A 19,665-nucleotide genomic window follows, 5' to 3' on the forward strand; every position below is an offset into this window, starting at 1 on the left:
TCTTCTGTCCCTCTGAAACAAAGCCCATCATGGCTTTGGAAGCTCCTTTGATGTTAACATCACTCATCTTTTTCAGGTTAAATGCACCCATCCCTTTCTTCCCCGGTGCCTTCCCCTTTGTTTCCTGCTTTTCCTCATCATCCGAGAGAGGTGATTTTTTTGCAGGCTTAAAACCCTTCACAGCGATGGCCTTGGATGCACCTTTTAGAGCTGCTTTCCCTTTCCCTTTATCCTTCTTGATAACTACCTCTTCCTCGCTTTCATCACCCTCTTCTTCCTCAGTGTTCATCTCCTCTTCTTCTTCCTCTGACCCCTCCTCTGACTCGCTGACAGGTTTCTTTCCCTTTCCCTTCTTTCCATCATCCTTCCCTTTCCCTTTAGCTGGTGGCTCCTCAGCTTTCTTTCCCCCTTTCTTGTCATCTTTCCCTCCCTTCTTATCATCCTTCCCTCCTTTTTTTGGCTCCTCTGACTTGCCTTTCTTGGCAGCTGATTTTGCGTCACCTTTTTTAGGTGGCATGATGTCTCCTAACTCAAATCATTCTAAACAAGAAAAGGAAGAACAAGTTCACAAAATGTGCTAAAGCAGGTCGGTATCAATGTCAATGATGATATGCACTTTTGAGAAGATGAGTCCAAATAATATCAACATCCTCTCATTCACAATTATTTTCATGTCTTCTCTCCCTTTTTTGTCCATTTGATCCGTTCTTGTGACACCCCAGAAACCCCAGCACAGTCCGCCCAGAGTCAGCTGTTCTATAATGCACACAGAGACAAACAAAAACCACAGTCCTTCAAAACACGATCTAGTAATGGAGTCGGAATCTCAGCCATCAGTGCTTGCTCGCATTACAGAACGTCTTCAAGCCTCTGCAAAAGAGCTGTTGTCTCTGTGTGAGTAAAAAGAGACAGCAAACTGAGTGTTACATTTATTTAAAAAAAAAAAAAAAAAAAAAAAAAAAAAAAAAAAAGGGCACATGTGTCTTGAATTTAAAATGTTATATATATATATAAGAAAAATCATCTAACTGGTTGAAGTCTCTCTCACTTTTACCCACTTGTTGACTCTGGCTTACTTAATTGTTCCACTGAAGTCCATCCGGCATAGCAAAAATACTTCTTGTTCCTCTTTGTAGGCTTGTAAGTAACTTCCCAGGGTCACACGACGAATAAAAGACCTTGCTATCCAAGTGACAATGTCCATGTAGTCCTTTGTGTGTCTCCCATTGTCAGCGCGTCCTGTGAGTCCGTCAGCGAATCCTCATCTTGGCCGCCGCACCAACTTTGTCAGGACGTCCCCGAACAAGGAGAGCCGACGTGCATAGGTCTATGTGAGCCTCGGCCTTCAGGGGTGTCCTCCTCTTTGTGTGAGGGTGAGTGTGCATGCGTGTTGTATCCTCCCACATCCACGTCAGCTTGCCTTTCTGACTTCCTGCAACCTTCTGCATCTCTCTCTGGTTACTGCGGCTCCATCCATACCCAGTTTGCCTCAACTCGAGGACTCATCATATCCTTAGCTCATGTGCATGCACATATGATCATATGTATTGTATATGTCTGTGCGTGTATAAGCATCAGAGTGTAACCCTATGATATAGTTGCAAAGGTCCACTTAATGCACCAGCTATACTGCCTCGGGGTAACCCTATCTGCAGGCTCGCTCCTGTATGAATAATGCAGGCCGGCTGAGCTGTTGCTAAACTGTGTCTGAGAGGCAAAGCCACACAGAGCCAAAACACACACACCGGCGGTAGCAGCATGGACCATAGCTGAGAGTGATATATGCTGAAAATGTCCACAAAAGCGTTCAGTAGTATACGCACAAACAAACAGTACATATGGGCTTATTTGATGCAGGAAGATTCAACTCAGGACTAACTTGGGTTATTCAAATAAACTAGAAAATGAATTATTGTTGTACCTATTGTGCTATTCAGTGTTGCACTCCAGCTAGCTGAAGTCATTAATCTACACCAACTTTCCACTAATATGACCACCTATATCAGGAACTATCCCATCAGAAATCATATTGGCCTATTGGAGGGTTTAAGAGCTCAAAAAAGTCTTTTTTTTCATCTTGACACTGCCATGATCCCCTAAATCTGCTGGCCATTAGGCATCTCTCAAAATATCATAAATATCATAAATGTTGTCATTTAATACCTACATAGTCCATTTGAATAAACGTAAAAAGGACAATCAAAATAAAATTAAACCTTTTAATTATTTGTCGCAAACTGGCTGGTCAGAAGAAGAGCAAAGTTTAACATGGGGTGTGTGTGACGTGTGACGGGGTTACATAAATGGCTGGTGTTAATTCATTGAGGAGCTCTGATGTTAGCTTGCTGATGATGATCTGATGATAATTCATTGATGACGGGCTGATATTCCAGGAGGTCATCTCAGTGGCAGATATGAATGTTTAATGGCTGCCCTGTGTTCTGGCTACGCAGCACGGATAAAACATTCATCGCTGGTCGCTCTAAATATATCACAAAGGGTCAACCCTGCCCTGGCCTGCTCCCCAAGCAATATATTATACATAGGGTCTCGTGTCAGGGGTTAAAAGCCACAGAGCAGCTAGAGGATAGAGAGTAAATAGCAAGAGAAAAAAGAAAAACTGATATACATTTTCTTATAACAGCGAATAACATTCAAGACATTTATCTACATGGAAACATTATTCCTTTTAAGTTACGGAAAACAGAATAAGAATGTCAATGTCAATTACAGTTAACAGGTCCACCTCCATGTTTTCTTTCCGCCGGCTTGAGTTGGAACGACTAATAGTCTTGACCTGAGATAGGATCTGAGCAGAAATCTGTATCACGTATCCCCAGGAGCAGTGACCATGACAAAACTCTAAACTGTCTGCAGGCTGCGCAGCAATAACAACAACAGCAGTAGTTGGTATCATCTAACTGCAGACTAAGATAAGGGGAAGAAAGTTCAAAAGTTCCTTCCTGTCTCATCACAGTGGAGGTTGTTGGTCACCAAACAGGTAGAGAGACACATGGAGAGATCTATTCGATATGTGTGATGTGTATCTGCTGTCTGGCTGATGTGGTTTGTTGACTGAGTGAACTGGTAATGAATAGAGCGCAGACGACAGAGATGGAGGAGGTGGGGAAAGGTAAGGAGGCAAAGAGAGAGGTGCATCAACGAACGGCTGATGAATGAACTGCAGATTACATTAATGCTGAAAAGTGGGAATGAAAAGATGGAGAGTGGCAAAACAATAAAACCTGTGGAAAAACAAATTCACTAAAAGTAAAGAGGGGGAATGACAGGACTAGAAAAGAAAAATGAGAGGAGAAAATTGTTATAGTGAGAAACAGAAGATGGAGGGATGACAGCGAGCGATAGAGAGGGACAATGGAGAGCGAGCAGGAGAGTGAGAGATGAAGGGGAGAGTCTCTTCATCTACACGCCAATCACTGACAACATGCTTTCAGCAAACGCACTCAGCGACACAAGACTAATAAAGGAGATCACCTGAGCAGAGCACAGCCAACAGGCTCATTTAATGACTATGGGCAAACACACACACACACACACACACACACACACACACACACACACACACACACACACACACACACACACACACACACACACACACACACACACCCACAGTCCGAGTCCTGCTAACTCTGAACAAGAAAATAACTCTATATTCTCACAAAGACAACACTGATGTTTAGCAGATATAATGTTTACCATGTTTACCATCTTAATTTAGCTTGTTAACATGGGAATGTCATTAGTTTTGTTGGTATTTGGTCATAAAGTGTTGGACAAATTGAAAATTTAAAAAAGTTCACCAAAGTTGTTCTAATTCATTCTGGGGGACATGGATTTTCTGTACCAAATTACACGTAAATCCATCCAATAGTAGTTGAGATATTTCAGTTTGGACTAAAGCCTTGGACTGACAATATCATTCCTACAGCACAGCAATGATGATAGTAAAACAAAATGGTATGAGGATCAAATGGAAAATGACAGTTAGAGTGACAGAGGGAGAGGCAGAGCGTCTTTTCAGATGGAGAAGGTGAGGCAGGAGGATGAGGAGGCTGGACTCGGGTTTCCTGTAAGCCTTTAAGCTCCATTCATGTCTTAACCTTCGCTGCCAGATTGCCCGGTGACAATGGCTTAACACACTGAAGACCTGCCGCAGGGGATCAAACACCGATACTTACGGCTATAATTAGACCTGAAAATTAGATGCTCAATTTGACCTTAATATATATATGTTACAAGTGAATGTAAATATCAAATGCTTACCGGCCATAAAAAAAGATCAACAAGATTTTGTCGCAATTATTTAGCCGAACCTTCAATTTCTAGATCAAATCCATCACAAACTACTCGTAAAAGGAGAGCCATTTTAGGCAATCTCCTAGTAACAAGATCTTTTCCGTGTAAGGTGATGCGACAGCTCACCAAATAACATTTTCCAGGACAAGGGTGCTTGTCATCAAATGTTGACTTTTGAAATTAAGTTCACTTCACTTCATCATTAGGAGTACTACACAGTCTGTGAACAAAAGATGTATAATGTCTTTAGTGGGTCTGAAAGGAGCTTTTCAAGGTTAAAAAAAAGCTTGAAACTCTAAAGAAAGATGCTATGGAGTTGCATTATGGGAAACATAAGATCCAGCATTTCCGGGGCTTGGCAAAAACGAGGGACTAAAAGTCGTACTATTTCAAAACCTCCGAGGCTTCGATTTTGGTCATTATTTTTTGAATGCGTCTTGTCAGAATCAATCACAACAACACAAAAAATGGCTTGTTATAGTTATTGCGAGCTGTAGTGCATTATGAGGTGGTGCCTTTTCAAACGGCAGCTCCATCAACAACTATGATGTGCCTTTGTTAAGCCGACTGTGTAGCCGTTTTGGGCTTTTAAACTTTGAAAGTGTGATCAAAATTATAATATCAATTTTAATCCTAAAATTTCAAAGCCAATGAATACATTTTTAATGCCTAAAAAAAGCTCCACCAGCATAACTTCTCCAAGTTTCAACTGACTTCCTGCAGATTTATCCAAAGAGGAATTTAATCTGTTAATGAATAATAGAAATAATCACAGAAGAAAATATTACTTACAGTGAATTATTTATGTAAAGTAGTAAATACCATTTACAAATAAAGTAAACTGATTCTTCGTAGTAGTTTACTCTTGCACTTTTGTGATAATGCCATTTTAACATCTGACAGTTAACAACATGAAGTAACTCACAGTTCTCCCCCTTTTTTTCTTGACGGAGACAAATTCTAAAAATGCAAAATATGAACTACCACACCCTCTTGTGGCAATATACATTATTTGTACAATTACAGGAAGTTCTTGTGTTTGGTAGAGCTTACCTTATCTACTTTTTTGAGGGACAGCTTTTGTTATTTAGAGCTCTTAAATCCACCAAAACTTCTGATGGACCCACTCGCTGTCTGTGAAGTAGAAATCTAACCTACTGACTTCTGTCTGCGCCGTCTCATACACCTCTTCTGGACCCTCTGCTGATGTTTTATAGCCCTCTGACCGCAGACACACACATTCACAAACCTTTCCTTAAATTACACTGCCCATCTGGACACACAATGGGCCTTCAAAGGTAAAAAACAAACATCTGTTGCTTCAGTGAGGCTTCAGTGATTACCTGTACATCTACAGTACAAATGTACATAGTGAGTAAAGAAAGGAGTTGGTGCAGGTATAATACCACTCTTTACATCAATCCATGCATCAGCAGTGCAGCGGTCAGGTTTCTTAGTAAACATGCTGCACATGTACACGGTGTGTGTGTGTTTGTGTGTGTGTGTGTGTGTGTGTGTGTGTGTGTGTGTGTGTGTGTGTGTGTGTGTAGTGCTGCCTTTTACCCCCCTGCGCAAGTGCCTAAGTAAACCATCGGCCGGTCCATTGTGCGTTAATGGCAGGATCACACACACACACACACACACACACACACACACACACACACACACACACACACACACACACACACTATGCTATCATCCTCCCACACTTGCGTCCCGACGTCAGAGCCTAAAAAGAGATTTGTTACATAAACCCATTTAGTGACAAAAGGTTGTGAAACATGTGTGTGTGTATGTGAGGAGTTCTGATAAGGCTCTCTGACAAACACACATACACACACTCACACACACACACCAGAAAAAGGCACCTCTCACACACTCATGAGGACCTCCTAGTACGCTGATCTGTCTTGCTGGTATAAGTCAACTAAGATTTCTTTAGCCGATTAGTTGTTTTTCAATGCTTTTTTAAAAAAAAAGTGACTTATTACCAAAAAATGTATGAACCAATCTCTGGTAATCACAAGATTTAATGTGGTGCTTTTATGTGATTCTTTGTGAAGAAACTCAGTTTTACACATCTGTCGCTTAAATCAAATAATGAATTAGTTGAATATGGAATTGTATTAGTGTTAGTCATCTAATAATTTCTTTGGTTGAGGACAGCCTTTAATTAAATGTTACTCAGAAACTTAATTTCAGCTCCTAAAAGGTACAAGAGAATATAATGAGTGTGTGTTTCGAGGATTACTTTTAAAGTTTTTTCTTGATTTTTCAAGACAAACACATCGATTTTTGTTTGTTAGCATTTCAAACCATAAGATCCAATGGTAATGATTTGTAGCTAGGAATCATGGTCTATGTAAAATCCCTGATTGTTTTAATATGGTGTCTGTTTCTTTGCATGGTGGTTTTACTTTCTAATGATACAACCTGTCTTTTTACAAGGACATAAATGTAGATTGTGTTTGCGTGGGAAATTAGGAATGCGTGAGAGCCGGATCAGTGTTTCTCTGTGTAGTCCTGCGTCTTTATGTACATCATGAGCTAATCCATCCCCTAGACAAACCTCTGCACACAAGATGAACAGAAAACCACCTGATCTATTGTTAAAAGAGATAAGCTTTACATAAAGGCAAATGTAGTACAGAACAGTCTGTTAGCCTTGACCTTATGCGAGTACATATGCTCAGTCAACAAACGAAAATACAAGCCTATTCATCCAATTGTTAATAAAACAAAAGGATAAACTGTTTGCTTATAGAATATCCTGTAAGCTCCATAAAGGTCTGAGCTAAGTCTTTTATCATACATGTCTGTCAAGAAAAGAACATTAATCATGAAGCAGTAAAACTAAATACACTAAACCCAGCAAACTGGTACCAACAACAAAGCAAAACAGCAACAAAGAACCTCCCACCACATTGCGTGGAGACAACACATGATTGTAATGTTATAACTACAGGGGATAAAATTGGCTAATGTCTTTAGATTTGAAATAAAACACAAACTGTGATAACCTGATTGGACTCTCAGCTCCATGTGATGAGCAGGCTGAGACAGAAGAGGGCAGAAGAGACAAAGTAATCAGGGTCCTGACTCCTGACTCATGTCTCCAACGCTGGTGACTTTAGTCTATGATCGGTATCTTTTCTGTTCTATAAGTCAGAAAATGTAGAATTATATGTATTCATTCAAATTAAAGGTTCTATATTATGATCACATGTAATACTGGGATCAACAGTTTTTGTACCGAGGAAAGATAGCTGCTGCTTTGGCTACAGCTAATGTGAATACAAATAAATGAAATGACATTTTCAAGGTAGTTTTCCAGTCAGACTAAAAATAGTATACAGCAAGAGATTTGGATACCGGCTTTGGGGTCACTGATAAAAATCTGTACATTTTTGTATTATTAAATAAGTTATATGTTAATATACTGTATATATTGGTGTATTATATGAAAACAAAAAGACAGACAATGGCTGATTGTCACTGTCTATATACCATGTCAAATCTGGTTTTAAAACGATTTTTGGTCTTCTGAAATAATAATTCTAATTTCAAAACTCTACAAAAAAAGTAATGCATGCAACCAATTACTATCAAAAAGGGCGTCCTGGTGGCAAGTACAATTTGTACCACAGTATGAAATCTGGCATGTAATCGTTGTTAAAACGAGAAGAAAGGAGTTCTTTGGTTTCAGTCAATTGACCACGTTGTGCTGCAGTTAGGAGTCATTAGGAGGCATCGTTGACTCTTAAAGTCACATGACCTCAATTTATAGTCCATCAAGTCTTGATGCTGAATCATTTATTACCACTCAACAGACACTATGCTATACTGAGGAAAACTCACATGATAATAAATTAATTTAAAAAATACATGAAATAATAAGTCTGGTTGGAAACAATTTTTTGGTGACTTGGATTGAAGGAAAATTAACTTATTAGTAGCAGTGACTTTCAACCTTGAATTTAGCTACTTTTTGTACAACGTATAAATTATATTTAACAACATTATTTTTGTAACACTGGAAAGACAGGAGCTCTTTGGTTTCAGCAAATTAAGATACTCTGCAGACGCTTCTGCTGGTGTTGCTCAAATCAGCTCGGTTTTTTTATGTTTTCAAATCAGGGCTGTTAGTTGATTAATCTGCTGATTTTCTTCTTGATTAATCAATTGAATAGTTTGTTTGGTTTATAAAATGCCAGAAATAAGTGAAAAAAGCACACCCCTTTTTTCCAGTGGCCATGTTGACATATTAAAATGTTTTCTTGAGTAATAGCTACAAACCCAAAATTACAAATGACGAACAATTAGTTAATTATCCGTCATTTGACTAATGAATTAATCAAATAATCAATGCCGCATTATGCCAAATAAAAGGACATTTGGTTGGGTTACTATTGATTACACTTGGGAAACCTCCCCGGTTACAAGTCATCTGCTTATAAGGAGCCAATTGGGGAGAAGCAAGTCTGCAAACTACTTTTTCTCATTAAGACTAAACTGATAAATTCTGCTTACAGCTTTAAACAACATACTGATGGTATCAAACTACATGAAAACAAGCCTTATAAAAGCACTCTAATTAAAAAGCCAGTCCTTGCTTATGTGCAGTTGCATCACACACACACACACACCCTCTCTTAGCCATGCCATATGGAGCCAAGCAGCATCAAGTGTCATGCCTGCTCCACACAATACACACCCATTCGAGCGTACCTTTGTTTTTTCTTTCCCTCCACAGTATTATCCCTCCATCATTCCTCTTCTCTTCAGGTTATTCCAAAGCAGAATCTCTCCATCCACCGTTCACTCTGTCGAGACATCCTCAAGTCATCCTTAAAGGCCAGCAGTGTCAACACACAGCCCCACTTTTTCTGTCGCTCTCGTAAAGCCTCCCACTCAGTCCCCCTCTCCCAGCCTGAAGAGATGCTCCTGAATATTTAATGGTGCCATTGTGCTTGTTTGTGTTCCAGTGAATGGGGAGCATTGGCTGGGAGTCCATACTTTGTGGTCAGCCTGGCTTGGAGAGTTGAAGGCGGGACACAAACAGCTTGGCAGCAGGGATGGAGGCAGTGGAGACGGGTCAAAGGTGATTGACCTTCACCTGGTGACAGAAGGGATGAAGGTGTGTGCAGGATGCTCTTCTGAGGGACCTCTATCACAATAACAATATAGACTTAGTTACAGTGAGGAAAGCAGTGCATTTAATGATTAAATGTAATACTTTATGGTCCATCTATATTTCTAGATAACATTCCTATTCACATTGGGGAGTTTTGCAGCATTATTTAAGTCACCCTCCACTCTAAAATGTGTTTTGCGTGGATGTTTGTCCTTCACCTTCCAGAAACATGTAACTAGCAAGTTTATGTGCGAAGTCTGGTGCTAAAAGTTTTGAGACACAGATAAAGTGAGCAAGTAGCTAGCTGAAGTTTGAGCTGCATTTAGCAGTTAAAGACTGGAAGATATTCCCCTCAGGAGTAAGTGGAGACAAAAACGGAATTAAAAGAAGAGTAAATATCTGACTAACATTCTCCAGGTGGCTGAAACGGGGCTCAAAATTAAAGATAATGTTGCTCCATAACTGCAAGATGTCAGTTTGTCATGTCAGTGTTGCCAAATGACCCCAAAAACATGTATTGCAGGTTTAAACATTTAAAATGTGAATTAAAAATTAATTCCTATAAAATTAGCTACACCATAAAAATAATAATAAAATAACATTTCATAATAGTTGAAAACTCTTAAATGATTTCACGTAAGCATTAATTAATTTATTTTACTAAATGTATTTATACGATTATTCACTTTATGGTTATTTATTTAAACCTGAACACTTTATGGTATGTAAGTCTCACACAAAAGATAGTTTTTAATTCCATATCCATTGCAGGAAGCTGAGGTATTTACATGTGGCTGAATGTTATCCAGGTGAGATGCAGTTAAATATATCAATAATACATTAAGATGAAACGTATAGTAATAAAACAAACACAAGGATTCATAATTGTATGGACTTTATTGTTTCCTCCCCATTTTCTCTCTGAATCAATGTATCTTCTTATAATCAAAAAAGCAAAAAACACCATTTCCTGTCCACAGCCAACTCAGGTCTGCTCTGTCTCTTCAATGCATTTTGTTCATTTTAATATACAAAATAAGAATGGCAGCTGTTTTTCATTGCAGTATATTTGCTGTACAGTGGGTTGTTTTTTCCATTTTAACTCCTCCGAGAAAAGTGTGACTCTTCCTGCTCAGTCTCTCCTCTCTTCCCCATCGGGAGCTGGTTTTACTTCTTCACGACCTGGATGACGTCCTCGTGCTCCATGATGTGAGTAAGGCCGACCCTCTGAGGGCTGTACTTGGTACTGGTTCCCTGGAAGACCAACAGACGAATCAGTTCAGACGCTCCCTTTTTGTTTGTTTGGGGTTTCAAATGCAGTGAATCGCTGCACAGTGAACCAGATATCCTCTGCATCCGCTCCGCTCTGCTTCTCATATATCATGACACAGTAAACACAGCTGAAGCTCTACGGGTGATTTTAACTTAGAGTCAACTAAGTGAGCATTAAATATAATGAGTATTATATTCAGTGTGTTTTTCCCTGGAACCCACAATGCAAATTTATGAATTCTAAGAGCTGCAGCTGTGTTTACGTAGTTAATGATGTGACTATGGACATTTAATGAAGCTGAAGAACAACGACATTGCTTACAGTCAGTGCTCATACATTGTGACCCAATTTCATACAAAATATAATATCAATAGATTCTGTACTAATTATATTTCCAGCTGAGAATGCACACATTTCCATTTCTGTTGCACATCTTATTAAAAGGATTAAAGCAACATTTACAGATTCTAAAACATCTTAATATGTTAATATGTACTGGTGGTCATATTTACAGCAAGAATAATGACCCATGAACCACTGTGTAGTGCTTTTTTTTTTAATCAAAATAAATGCAGATTCTATTATTGTGAGCTCAAAACTGCATGAGCTTTTCTGAACCATTACACCTCCAGTAGAAAGGCCACCATTCAAAAGGTACAGAGGTCACTTTATGTTTAATGTAACCTATTCATGACATATGCAAAGAGTGTTTTGTTTATTCTACTCAACTGGTTCAACATGAGAGAGCTTGTTCAGACAGTTTATGGAACAGGAGACAAATGAGTAAAGTTTCTGGAGGTCACTGTCTCTGAAAACTTGTACTTACCCAAACCAGGGCATATTTGAACTGGCCTACTAAGGTTCTGTGGATTCGATGGCACTGTAGGGGGGTGGGAGAAAGCAAAACATATATATTTGCAAACATACAACACACAGCGCAATCTGTTGACCGTCAGGTTATTCTTCATGTACAAATGTTGGCCTTGACATCGACTGTATATGTGTGAATTCATGTGTGTTTTACGTACCACATGTTCTACGGAAGCTGCTCTTCTCATAATGATGGCATCACTAAAGTCTGGGCGCTCTAATGGAAAAAGAAGAAAGGAACAAATACTTAATTTATCAGGTATTTATGTGCTTGCGACAGTCTCACAAGTGAACGAGAGAAAATGTGCGTGTACCTCCTCTTTTCTTTGTGTAAATGCAAATCAGAGCCAGGTATTCCCACAACGTCTCTAGAAGGAAATCCAGGTTCAACTTCATCCCACAACTGAAATACACATGTGAACAGAAAAAGAGAAAGCGGTTTACTCCAACATACTTCTATACGTACATACAAAAAGAGTGAGATGGAAACTTCCAATCAAGACTGCTGTTATTCACACACACAAACACACAAACACACATACACTCATACAGATATCTGACCTGATGACAACACTGTGAGGTCTGTGAGCCAGGCGGTCCACCTCCTCGATGGAGATTTGATCCACCTTATTGTATACCTGTGAATAACACAAATAATATCATGAAGAAAAGAGACCCCAAACAAATGTACACAAGCTAAGAAACAAAACACAAAGCTTGGCAGATTTTCCTAAACAACGTAACTCCAACAAATTTTCACATTTTTGCGAAAGAAATGATCTTCTATGGGTTATGAATGTTCAGCAGAACATCTTCGGACTTGGAGATTGGTTTCCAAACCCTTAAATATTTCAGAGTTATGAGGCTTTGACCTGACCAAGATGATTGGAACTGACTTACATAAAGGCAAGGCATGTATACTCTGTTCCCGACGATGACATCGATGAACTCGTCTGGTGTGCTGTCCTCCCTGAAGAGGACTTCTGCATTAAAGATTTCTGAGGAAAGGGGTTAAAGAAATCAAGCGAATTCTACAGTTACTTATTAAGTCCCAATTATCTTTTTTCTGTGAGCTGCCTCTTCTGATGCTTGAGAGGTGAAGGATACTGTATTCGTGAAGGATGAGCTGAACGAGCTTCTCTGAGCAGTGGGTGAGAGGAACTGTGGAGTTGTAGGAAAGGCCGCCTCCCTTCTTGGGCTACAGAGAGAGATAAATCACACATTTAACACAGTTCAGTATTATAATTAGAGTGCTCATTCCTGGAGCTGACAAGCTGGCGTGGACAGGTTTTTATGAATTGCTCTTCTAGCAGCAAGGTCCATTAACGCCAAAGCAAGGTACCATGACAACTATTTGGGACTTCAAGCAGTCGACTTACTCGTTTTTACCTAAACCTACATTTTTGCCACAACATTAGAGCCATGTCTCTTTGAATTAAGCTGTTGATATTGATGGTCCGCTCAGGAGGATGATAGAAAATGTACCTTGAAATATATATTTGGTTTCGACATGTTGAGTCTGATGCCGACCGACTCCAACTCTTTTTCTAGAAGTTCTCTAGAGAAATTTAAAAAAAAGATTTTAAAAAGGGAAGAATTAGTTGATGAAATTACTCGTATGCCCCTGAGCACACACATACACATAAACAGTGGGCGTCACACACCTCTGAACATCTCCTTTGGTGGCATCCAACATCATGATGACGACGTCTGCCGTCCTGGCAACAGCAATGACCTGCCGACCTCTACCCTTACCTATGAACAGCCAAAGAGTCAGTGCATTAAAAATCACCATGAAGTTGTTCGTCATTATTGTGTGTGGTAGCATCTAAATTATAAACTAAAAGAAAAGTTACTCTGAAATCCCCCACATATTATTCATTCATAATTCTGATAAAACACCATAACAATAAAATAGATATACTACAGTGTCTGCTCACTTTCGGTTTAAGTAACCAATACAAAACAAAAAAAATCCAGCATACCTTGGGCAGCTCCCTCAATGATTCCTGGTAGATCCAGCAACTGGATGTTGGCCCCTTTGTACTGAAAAGCAACAAATAACAGTGTAAATAGCACATTTATTTTTAACAATGTTCAAGACAAGCATTGGCTGCTATTGTGTGTACCTCTATGACGCCAGGTATGCAGGTCAGAGTGGTGAACTCATAGGAAGCGGCCTCACTGGCTGTTGATGTCATCAGACTAAGGAAGGTGGACTGCAGGACATAACAGAGGATTCAATTACACCTGGACATGTTGAATCTTATGTTTCACTTCTCGTTTTGGTGCTTTTCAACGTGAGAAGAATGCTGGCATGGTCCAACCACCATCTTACTATTTGTTTGTTTGTATTTGAGATAATGTGCAGCAGGATTAAGGAAACATCATAATGAAAGAAAAAAAGACTTGGACTTTCCAGATCCAAACCTGAAAACCCAGCAATGTTGACTTACCTTACCCACAGAGGGGAAACCGATAAGAGCAACACGAGCATCTCCTGATTTCATGACATCGAAGCCCTCGCCTTTGGCCCCCGCTGTCTTGGAGGGCTCCAGGAGCTGAGCTCTGTATTTGGCTAGCTTGGCCTTGAGCAAACCCAGATGGTACTCAGTGGCTGGAGAAATAAGAAGAACAAAAAGTGACATTATAAATAGGCGTCAGACACCACAATGATGTAGGGGAGAGGTGCAGAAAGATTGCTATATTTTGATTGCTATATATCGACCCGGTCACGGCTTTTTTCTGTCCTGGCCCCACAGTGGTGGAACGAACTCCCCACTGACGTCAGGACAGCAGAGTCGCTGCCCATCTTTTGGTGCAGGCTGAAAATTCACCTCTTCAAGTAGTACTACCCTGAGCCTTCAACTTAGCACTTATTGTATTCATATTAGTCTGTTGCACTTATGTCCTTGGGCAAGACACTCCCGCAGGCCCCAAATTGTATTCGTATTAGTCTGTTGCATGTGTATGAATTATTAGGGTTCTGATGTAGGTGGCACCTTGCATGGTGGCTTGTCATCAGTGTATGAATGGGGTGTGAATGGGTGATTGATTGGTAATGTCAAAGCGCTTTATTAGTCTGTTGCACTTATTTATTATTATTGTATTCGTATTAGTCTGTTGCACTTATTGTATTCGTATTAGTTTGTTTCTGTACTTTTGCTCTGGTTTATGCTCTTAGATGCTTGTTTAAGAAATGAGATTTGAAATGACTTCTGGTGACTAGTAGTTCTCTATGTTGAATACACTTATTGTAAGTCGCTTTGGATAAAAGCGTCTGCTAAATGACTGTAATGTAATGTGATGTGATGTAATGTCTATAAAACTGTAAAAGCACCACACTGGAGTCTAGTTTGATTCATTTGAATGAACTAGCTGTGACTTGGAGATAAACATGTTTTGGGGGATTTGTTCCTTTAGACGTGTGGCAGCTGTAATCAAGATCACGGTGTCGATTCGCACACATGAGATGAATAAGTAACACAACACTGACAGCTGACTCACACACAGGGAGACAGGGAGGTGGGTTAGCTCACAGCTAGCCTAGCTCACCGGCGTCTCTTACCTTTGTTTTTCTGCGTCCGAGCGATTTCTCTCTCTATCTCCGCGATCTTATCCGTGATGCCCATGGTGGCGGTGCAGGTGGAGGTGTAGGTGTGCTGCAAATGACGTCACACTGCCAAGGAGAGAGAATAACAGAGAGCAGAAACGTGTCACTGCACAGCTTCACAGCTAGCTTTGTTAGCCACCGAGGCTAACAAGTGGGACGTAACAGTTGTCAAAACGGATTAAAAAACACTTTAAATCGATAGAACTATATTTAAACACATATCTGTATAAAACACATGCAGTGTCAGCCTTTAAAAACAACGTAATATGATGTAAGTTTACACTTTGAGAGATGCTCCACTCAGCGGCGTGCACAGAGCTCTGACATCACCAACCGGAAGTCGGTCCGTGTCCATGAAAGGTCCGGCGAGAAACAAGAGCACGCAACTGTGTTCCGGTGTGTCGGTATCAGTCGGTAAGTGCGCGGATCCACGACCACAGTGTCCTCACGGTGGGGGAAACTATTTTTAAAAAAAGGACCATGAGCTATCTTATATGTAGCTACATTTTAACAGCCAGACATTCCTGGTATCGTATCGATCAGCCGGTTTGAGTGATTAGGTAATATAAACACAGAACATGGCTGCGCCCAGAGGAGCGTCCACCTCCACCTCCACCTCCACCTCCAGCCCGGGCGGGTTTCAAGGTTTCCCGTTCGCCGTGGCTGCAAAACCGGCGGAGGACGGCTCCGGTAGAGAGCAGGAGCAGACCGGGGACGTGAAGAAGAAGCCGTGCAGAGCGTGCACTGACTTTAAATCATGGATGAAGGTCCAGAAGAAACAGACTCCAGCTGCTGTACAGGTGACATGAGGTCAATCTGTAGAAATGTTACTTTTACAGTTGTAAAGTTTGTTTTTAGACTCATTTTGTGCTTGAGTTATTTCCCTAGAGCTTCATCAAAGTTTGTTATGTAATGATGCAATGTGCCATGGTTGTTAAATTGGGTTTCATCCTGTAAAGTCAGAGGCTCTTGGGAGGAAAATGTCCCCACATCTGATCAAAAGCTTTTCATATCAATTATTTCATCTAGATCTCCATGACACAAATAGTCCTCTCTGGCTGTGATGGAGAACAGGATATGAGCAATTCATGTATAACCACAAATCAACATGAACCACATAATGCACTTGGCTTTCTTTCTCCCTTTTTATAATACCAGCTGTTTTGACTCTGCTGTGTGTCTGTTTGAATCTCCAGGAGACCCAATCTGCAGAGTCAGAGCCACAAGACCCACAATGTCCGCTGGACAGGGAGGAATTGGGGCGTAACACCTGGTCCTTTCTGCACACGATGGCAGCGTATTACCCCGATAGTCCATCTTCTACGCAGCAGAAAGAGATGGGGCAATTCATCAACCTGTTCTCCAAGTTCTTCCCGTGTGATGAATGTGCAGAAGACCTCAGGGGCAGGTCAGATTACACTGATCCTTTAGATTAAATATGCAGGCAGGCCAGACAGATCTGCAGCTGTCACATTTTCCCATTTAAAGATGTTATTCAACGAGAGCAGGTCGTTTCTAAATGCACCATTTCCTCTCTGCAGATTGAAAGCCAATCAGCCGGATACCAGGAATCGCCACTCTCTCTCTCAGTGGCTCTGTCATATCCACAATGACATTAACGTCCGGCTGGGAAAGCCAGAGTTCGACTGCTCCCGCGTCGATGAGAGGTGGAAAGATGGATGGAAAGATGGTTCCTGTGACTGATCGATGAGAGGTGGAATGATGGATGGAAAGATGGTTCCTGTGACTGATCGATGAGAGGTGTGAAGACCGAGCTGAGACCTAAGAGGAAAAATGATTTCTGTCAGTGTAAAACTTTGAGTGGGAACTCCACAAAGTGGAGCTCATACATCTGTGGTGGAGAAACTTAACTTGAAGAGAGAGAGGCTATGCTGTGCACTTAAAATTCTTGTTTTGTGATTAGTTACTAAAACTGATCTAGTAATAAAATTAACAAAACAAAACAAACAGGTTTACCTCTCTGTTTCTCAGGTGAGAACCCAAACTAATGCTTAAGTTTCACTGATTTTGGTAATTGGGGAGTTTTAAAAGATTGCAATACAAATGTCTAAATCAATTTTACATTAAATCTTGTGTTTGTTGACTAATAAAGCCCTGGTTTGTCTGTTAAAGCAGAAAGTTAATTACAATCGGGCCATAGAAATGTTGTTTCCTGGTTTGTTCTGAAGTCTTGTTTAACCCAGAAAAATCCCCACAACAATAAATATCACATCCTTAAATGTGAGAATAATAAATATTATTCAAATCTAATTTTGTCAGTGATTAATTGGAGCTATCACTTATATAATAGTTTGTAATATGTCAGAGGAATGTTTATATATTATATAATGATTACAGAATGTTTTTTCATTGTAACAAAGTTTGTATAGTTACTCACTTTGTGTGTCTAGTGGGGTGGTATACTTGCAGACTATGTTCACTCATTTGCATAATTTAGTGCTGGAATAAATTAAAATGTAATTTTCTATTTAAAATCATGATTAAATGATCATTTAAGTCATTAAATTAAGTAAGAAATGCCTATATTTTGTTGATCAGGTTCTCAAAAGTGATGATTTACTTGTGTTTCTATAATTAATGTCACTGTAAATTGCTTTTTGGTTGTTCGACATAATAGGCACTTTCAAAGAGACCCGTGTCATAATTTTGACTTTCAATAGAATAAACAATTCATAAAAGTGGATAACATGGTATATGGATAATTTAAAGGCCGTGTGACCTGTCTCTTATTAATAAACACTTATAAATTAGTTATTTAGAGAACCAGTAGAGGACACAATCAAACAAGTCTAATGCTCAGCTGCTACTGTTTGTTTTTACTGTTATCATGGTCCTATAAAGGTTTTTGTATTTTTTCCACATACATTTATAACCAGTATTCATCCTCAACTCTGGTTTAAATGACTTCTTTTAACATTTTTGTTGACATTGAATTTGGAAGTAGACGTCACTGCCCTCTAGTGGACAATACAATATATAAGTGCACAATATTGTATTTCACAGCAGCTTGAGTTTGCCATTTTTGTCATGTCATGTAATATTAATAATGAAAATGACACCATTGGGTTTTCCCAGTACCATGATTACTTTATTTTATTTTATTGTCTGCAGCTCATGATTTCATGTTTCATGTGTTTGGCTAAATGAGCATATATCCCATGACGAGCAACTTGTGACTATACTTTATTGTGGTATTTGGCACAAGTACATCATCATGGGACCTGTCTCCATGACATATTTCATAACCTAGCTATGAGTGTGGCTAATTTAGGATTCAGGCACGATTTTGATCTATTTTTAACTCAATACATTGCTTGTAGCCTGCAGTCCTCGTGGCCTTTGTGCTTCATATTTAGAAGGAGTCCATCTCTAACTTCTGTAAGAGCTCCAGGCCTGAATCTGCATTGAGGACAATAAAGTCCCCCTCTGTGTTACTTTTCTTATCTGGAAATTTAAGGATTTAGAAATCCGATGGGAGTTTACATTCTATAGTTTAAAGTAGAATTTTTTGTGGAAGCTGACTTGACCGACCCTGAGGCTTGAATGGTTGTAATTTGGGTTAACATTAGGGCCCTTCTGAAGACAAGACAAGTCCATTTTATTTGAATAACCCCAAATCACACATTTGCCTCTAACAGCAGCTTGCATTATGGGAAATAACACAGTGTTTTTTAGAGCTCAACCCAAACGGCCTCAACCCAAACTTAAAGTCAAATACCTTGGCCTCTGCTGCTTTGATTTTGACCATTCTTAGTCCATAAGGAACTGCATGGCCCCAGATACTTTAGGCTTCTTTAGATCCACAATTTCTTCTAGTTTAGCTGTTCCATACAGCAGAATAAAAACATTTACCAACACTGCTTTCATGTATTTCTCTAAGCAGATGGAACAGTCTTCCAGAGAATCTGAGAGCAGCGGAAAATACTGATATTATTAAAATGTGACCTATTAACCTATACATTTAGTCTGACTTTTATATGTCGTTGTTTATCCTCCTTGTGGTTTTAGAACTTATTCTATTATCATTTTAAAAATCTATAAACATTTTATCGTTGGTTATTATGAATTATAGAGTTATGCCAATTACATGTAAAACACTTTGAAGTGTATATTCAATTGGTTGATCAGGTTCTCAAAAGTGATGATTTACTTGTGTTTCTATAATTAATGTCACTGTAAATTGCTTTTTGGTTGTTCGACATAATAGGCACTTTCAAAGAGACCCTTGTCATAATTTTGACTTTTCAATAGAATATTATTAATTGAATATTATATTCAATTGGTTCAAAAGGTGCTGATAAAAGTTAAATAACATTTTGAGTCCCCCAACTTTATGGAAGAAGGCTTTAGGCCTATAACATCCCATTAGACCCGAACAAATGATGGAACCACAAACCAACAGCAACAGACATATTTAAACTTGAAGTTTAAATA

The 19,665-nt window shown here is 39.5% G+C and overlaps 2 protein-coding genes across 2 annotated transcripts; one reads left to right on the forward strand and one right to left on the reverse strand.

Annotated features, from left to right (window-relative positions):
• Window positions 1–10,490: 10,490 nt before the first annotated feature.
• On the reverse strand, window positions 10,491–15,581 carry drg2 (developmentally regulated GTP binding protein 2). Its single transcript, XM_054606932.1, has 14 exons — window positions 15,492–15,581; window positions 15,166–15,276; window positions 14,054–14,214; window positions 13,727–13,816; window positions 13,583–13,643; window positions 13,262–13,352; window positions 13,083–13,155; window positions 12,705–12,795; window positions 12,498–12,595; window positions 12,159–12,235; window positions 11,912–12,000; window positions 11,756–11,814; window positions 11,554–11,607; window positions 10,491–10,708 (listed from the first exon to the last, which is right to left on the reverse strand). Exons 2-14 carry the CDS (start codon window positions 15,227–15,229, stop codon window positions 10,622–10,624), a joined length of 1,095 nt encoding a protein of 364 aa, XP_054462907.1. The 5' UTR covers window positions 15,230–15,276; window positions 15,492–15,581; the 3' UTR covers window positions 10,491–10,621.
• A 207-nt stretch (window positions 15,582–15,788) lies between these two features.
• Window positions 15,789–17,533, forward strand: gfer (growth factor, augmenter of liver regeneration (ERV1 homolog, S. cerevisiae)). The gene is made up of 3 exons (XM_054606933.1): window positions 15,789–16,010; window positions 16,407–16,618; window positions 16,752–17,533. The coding sequence occupies exons 1-3, from the start codon at window positions 15,789–15,791 to the stop codon at window positions 16,912–16,914; spliced, it is 597 nt and encodes a 198-aa protein (XP_054462908.1). The 3' UTR covers window positions 16,915–17,533.
• The last annotated feature ends 2,132 nt before the right edge of the window (window positions 17,534–19,665 follow it).

Source organism: Anoplopoma fimbria, chromosome 11, assembly GCF_027596085.1.
Source record: "Anoplopoma fimbria isolate UVic2021 breed Golden Eagle Sablefish chromosome 11, Afim_UVic_2022, whole genome shotgun sequence".
Classification (NCBI taxonomy): domain Eukaryota; kingdom Metazoa; phylum Chordata; class Actinopteri; order Perciformes; family Anoplopomatidae; genus Anoplopoma; species Anoplopoma fimbria.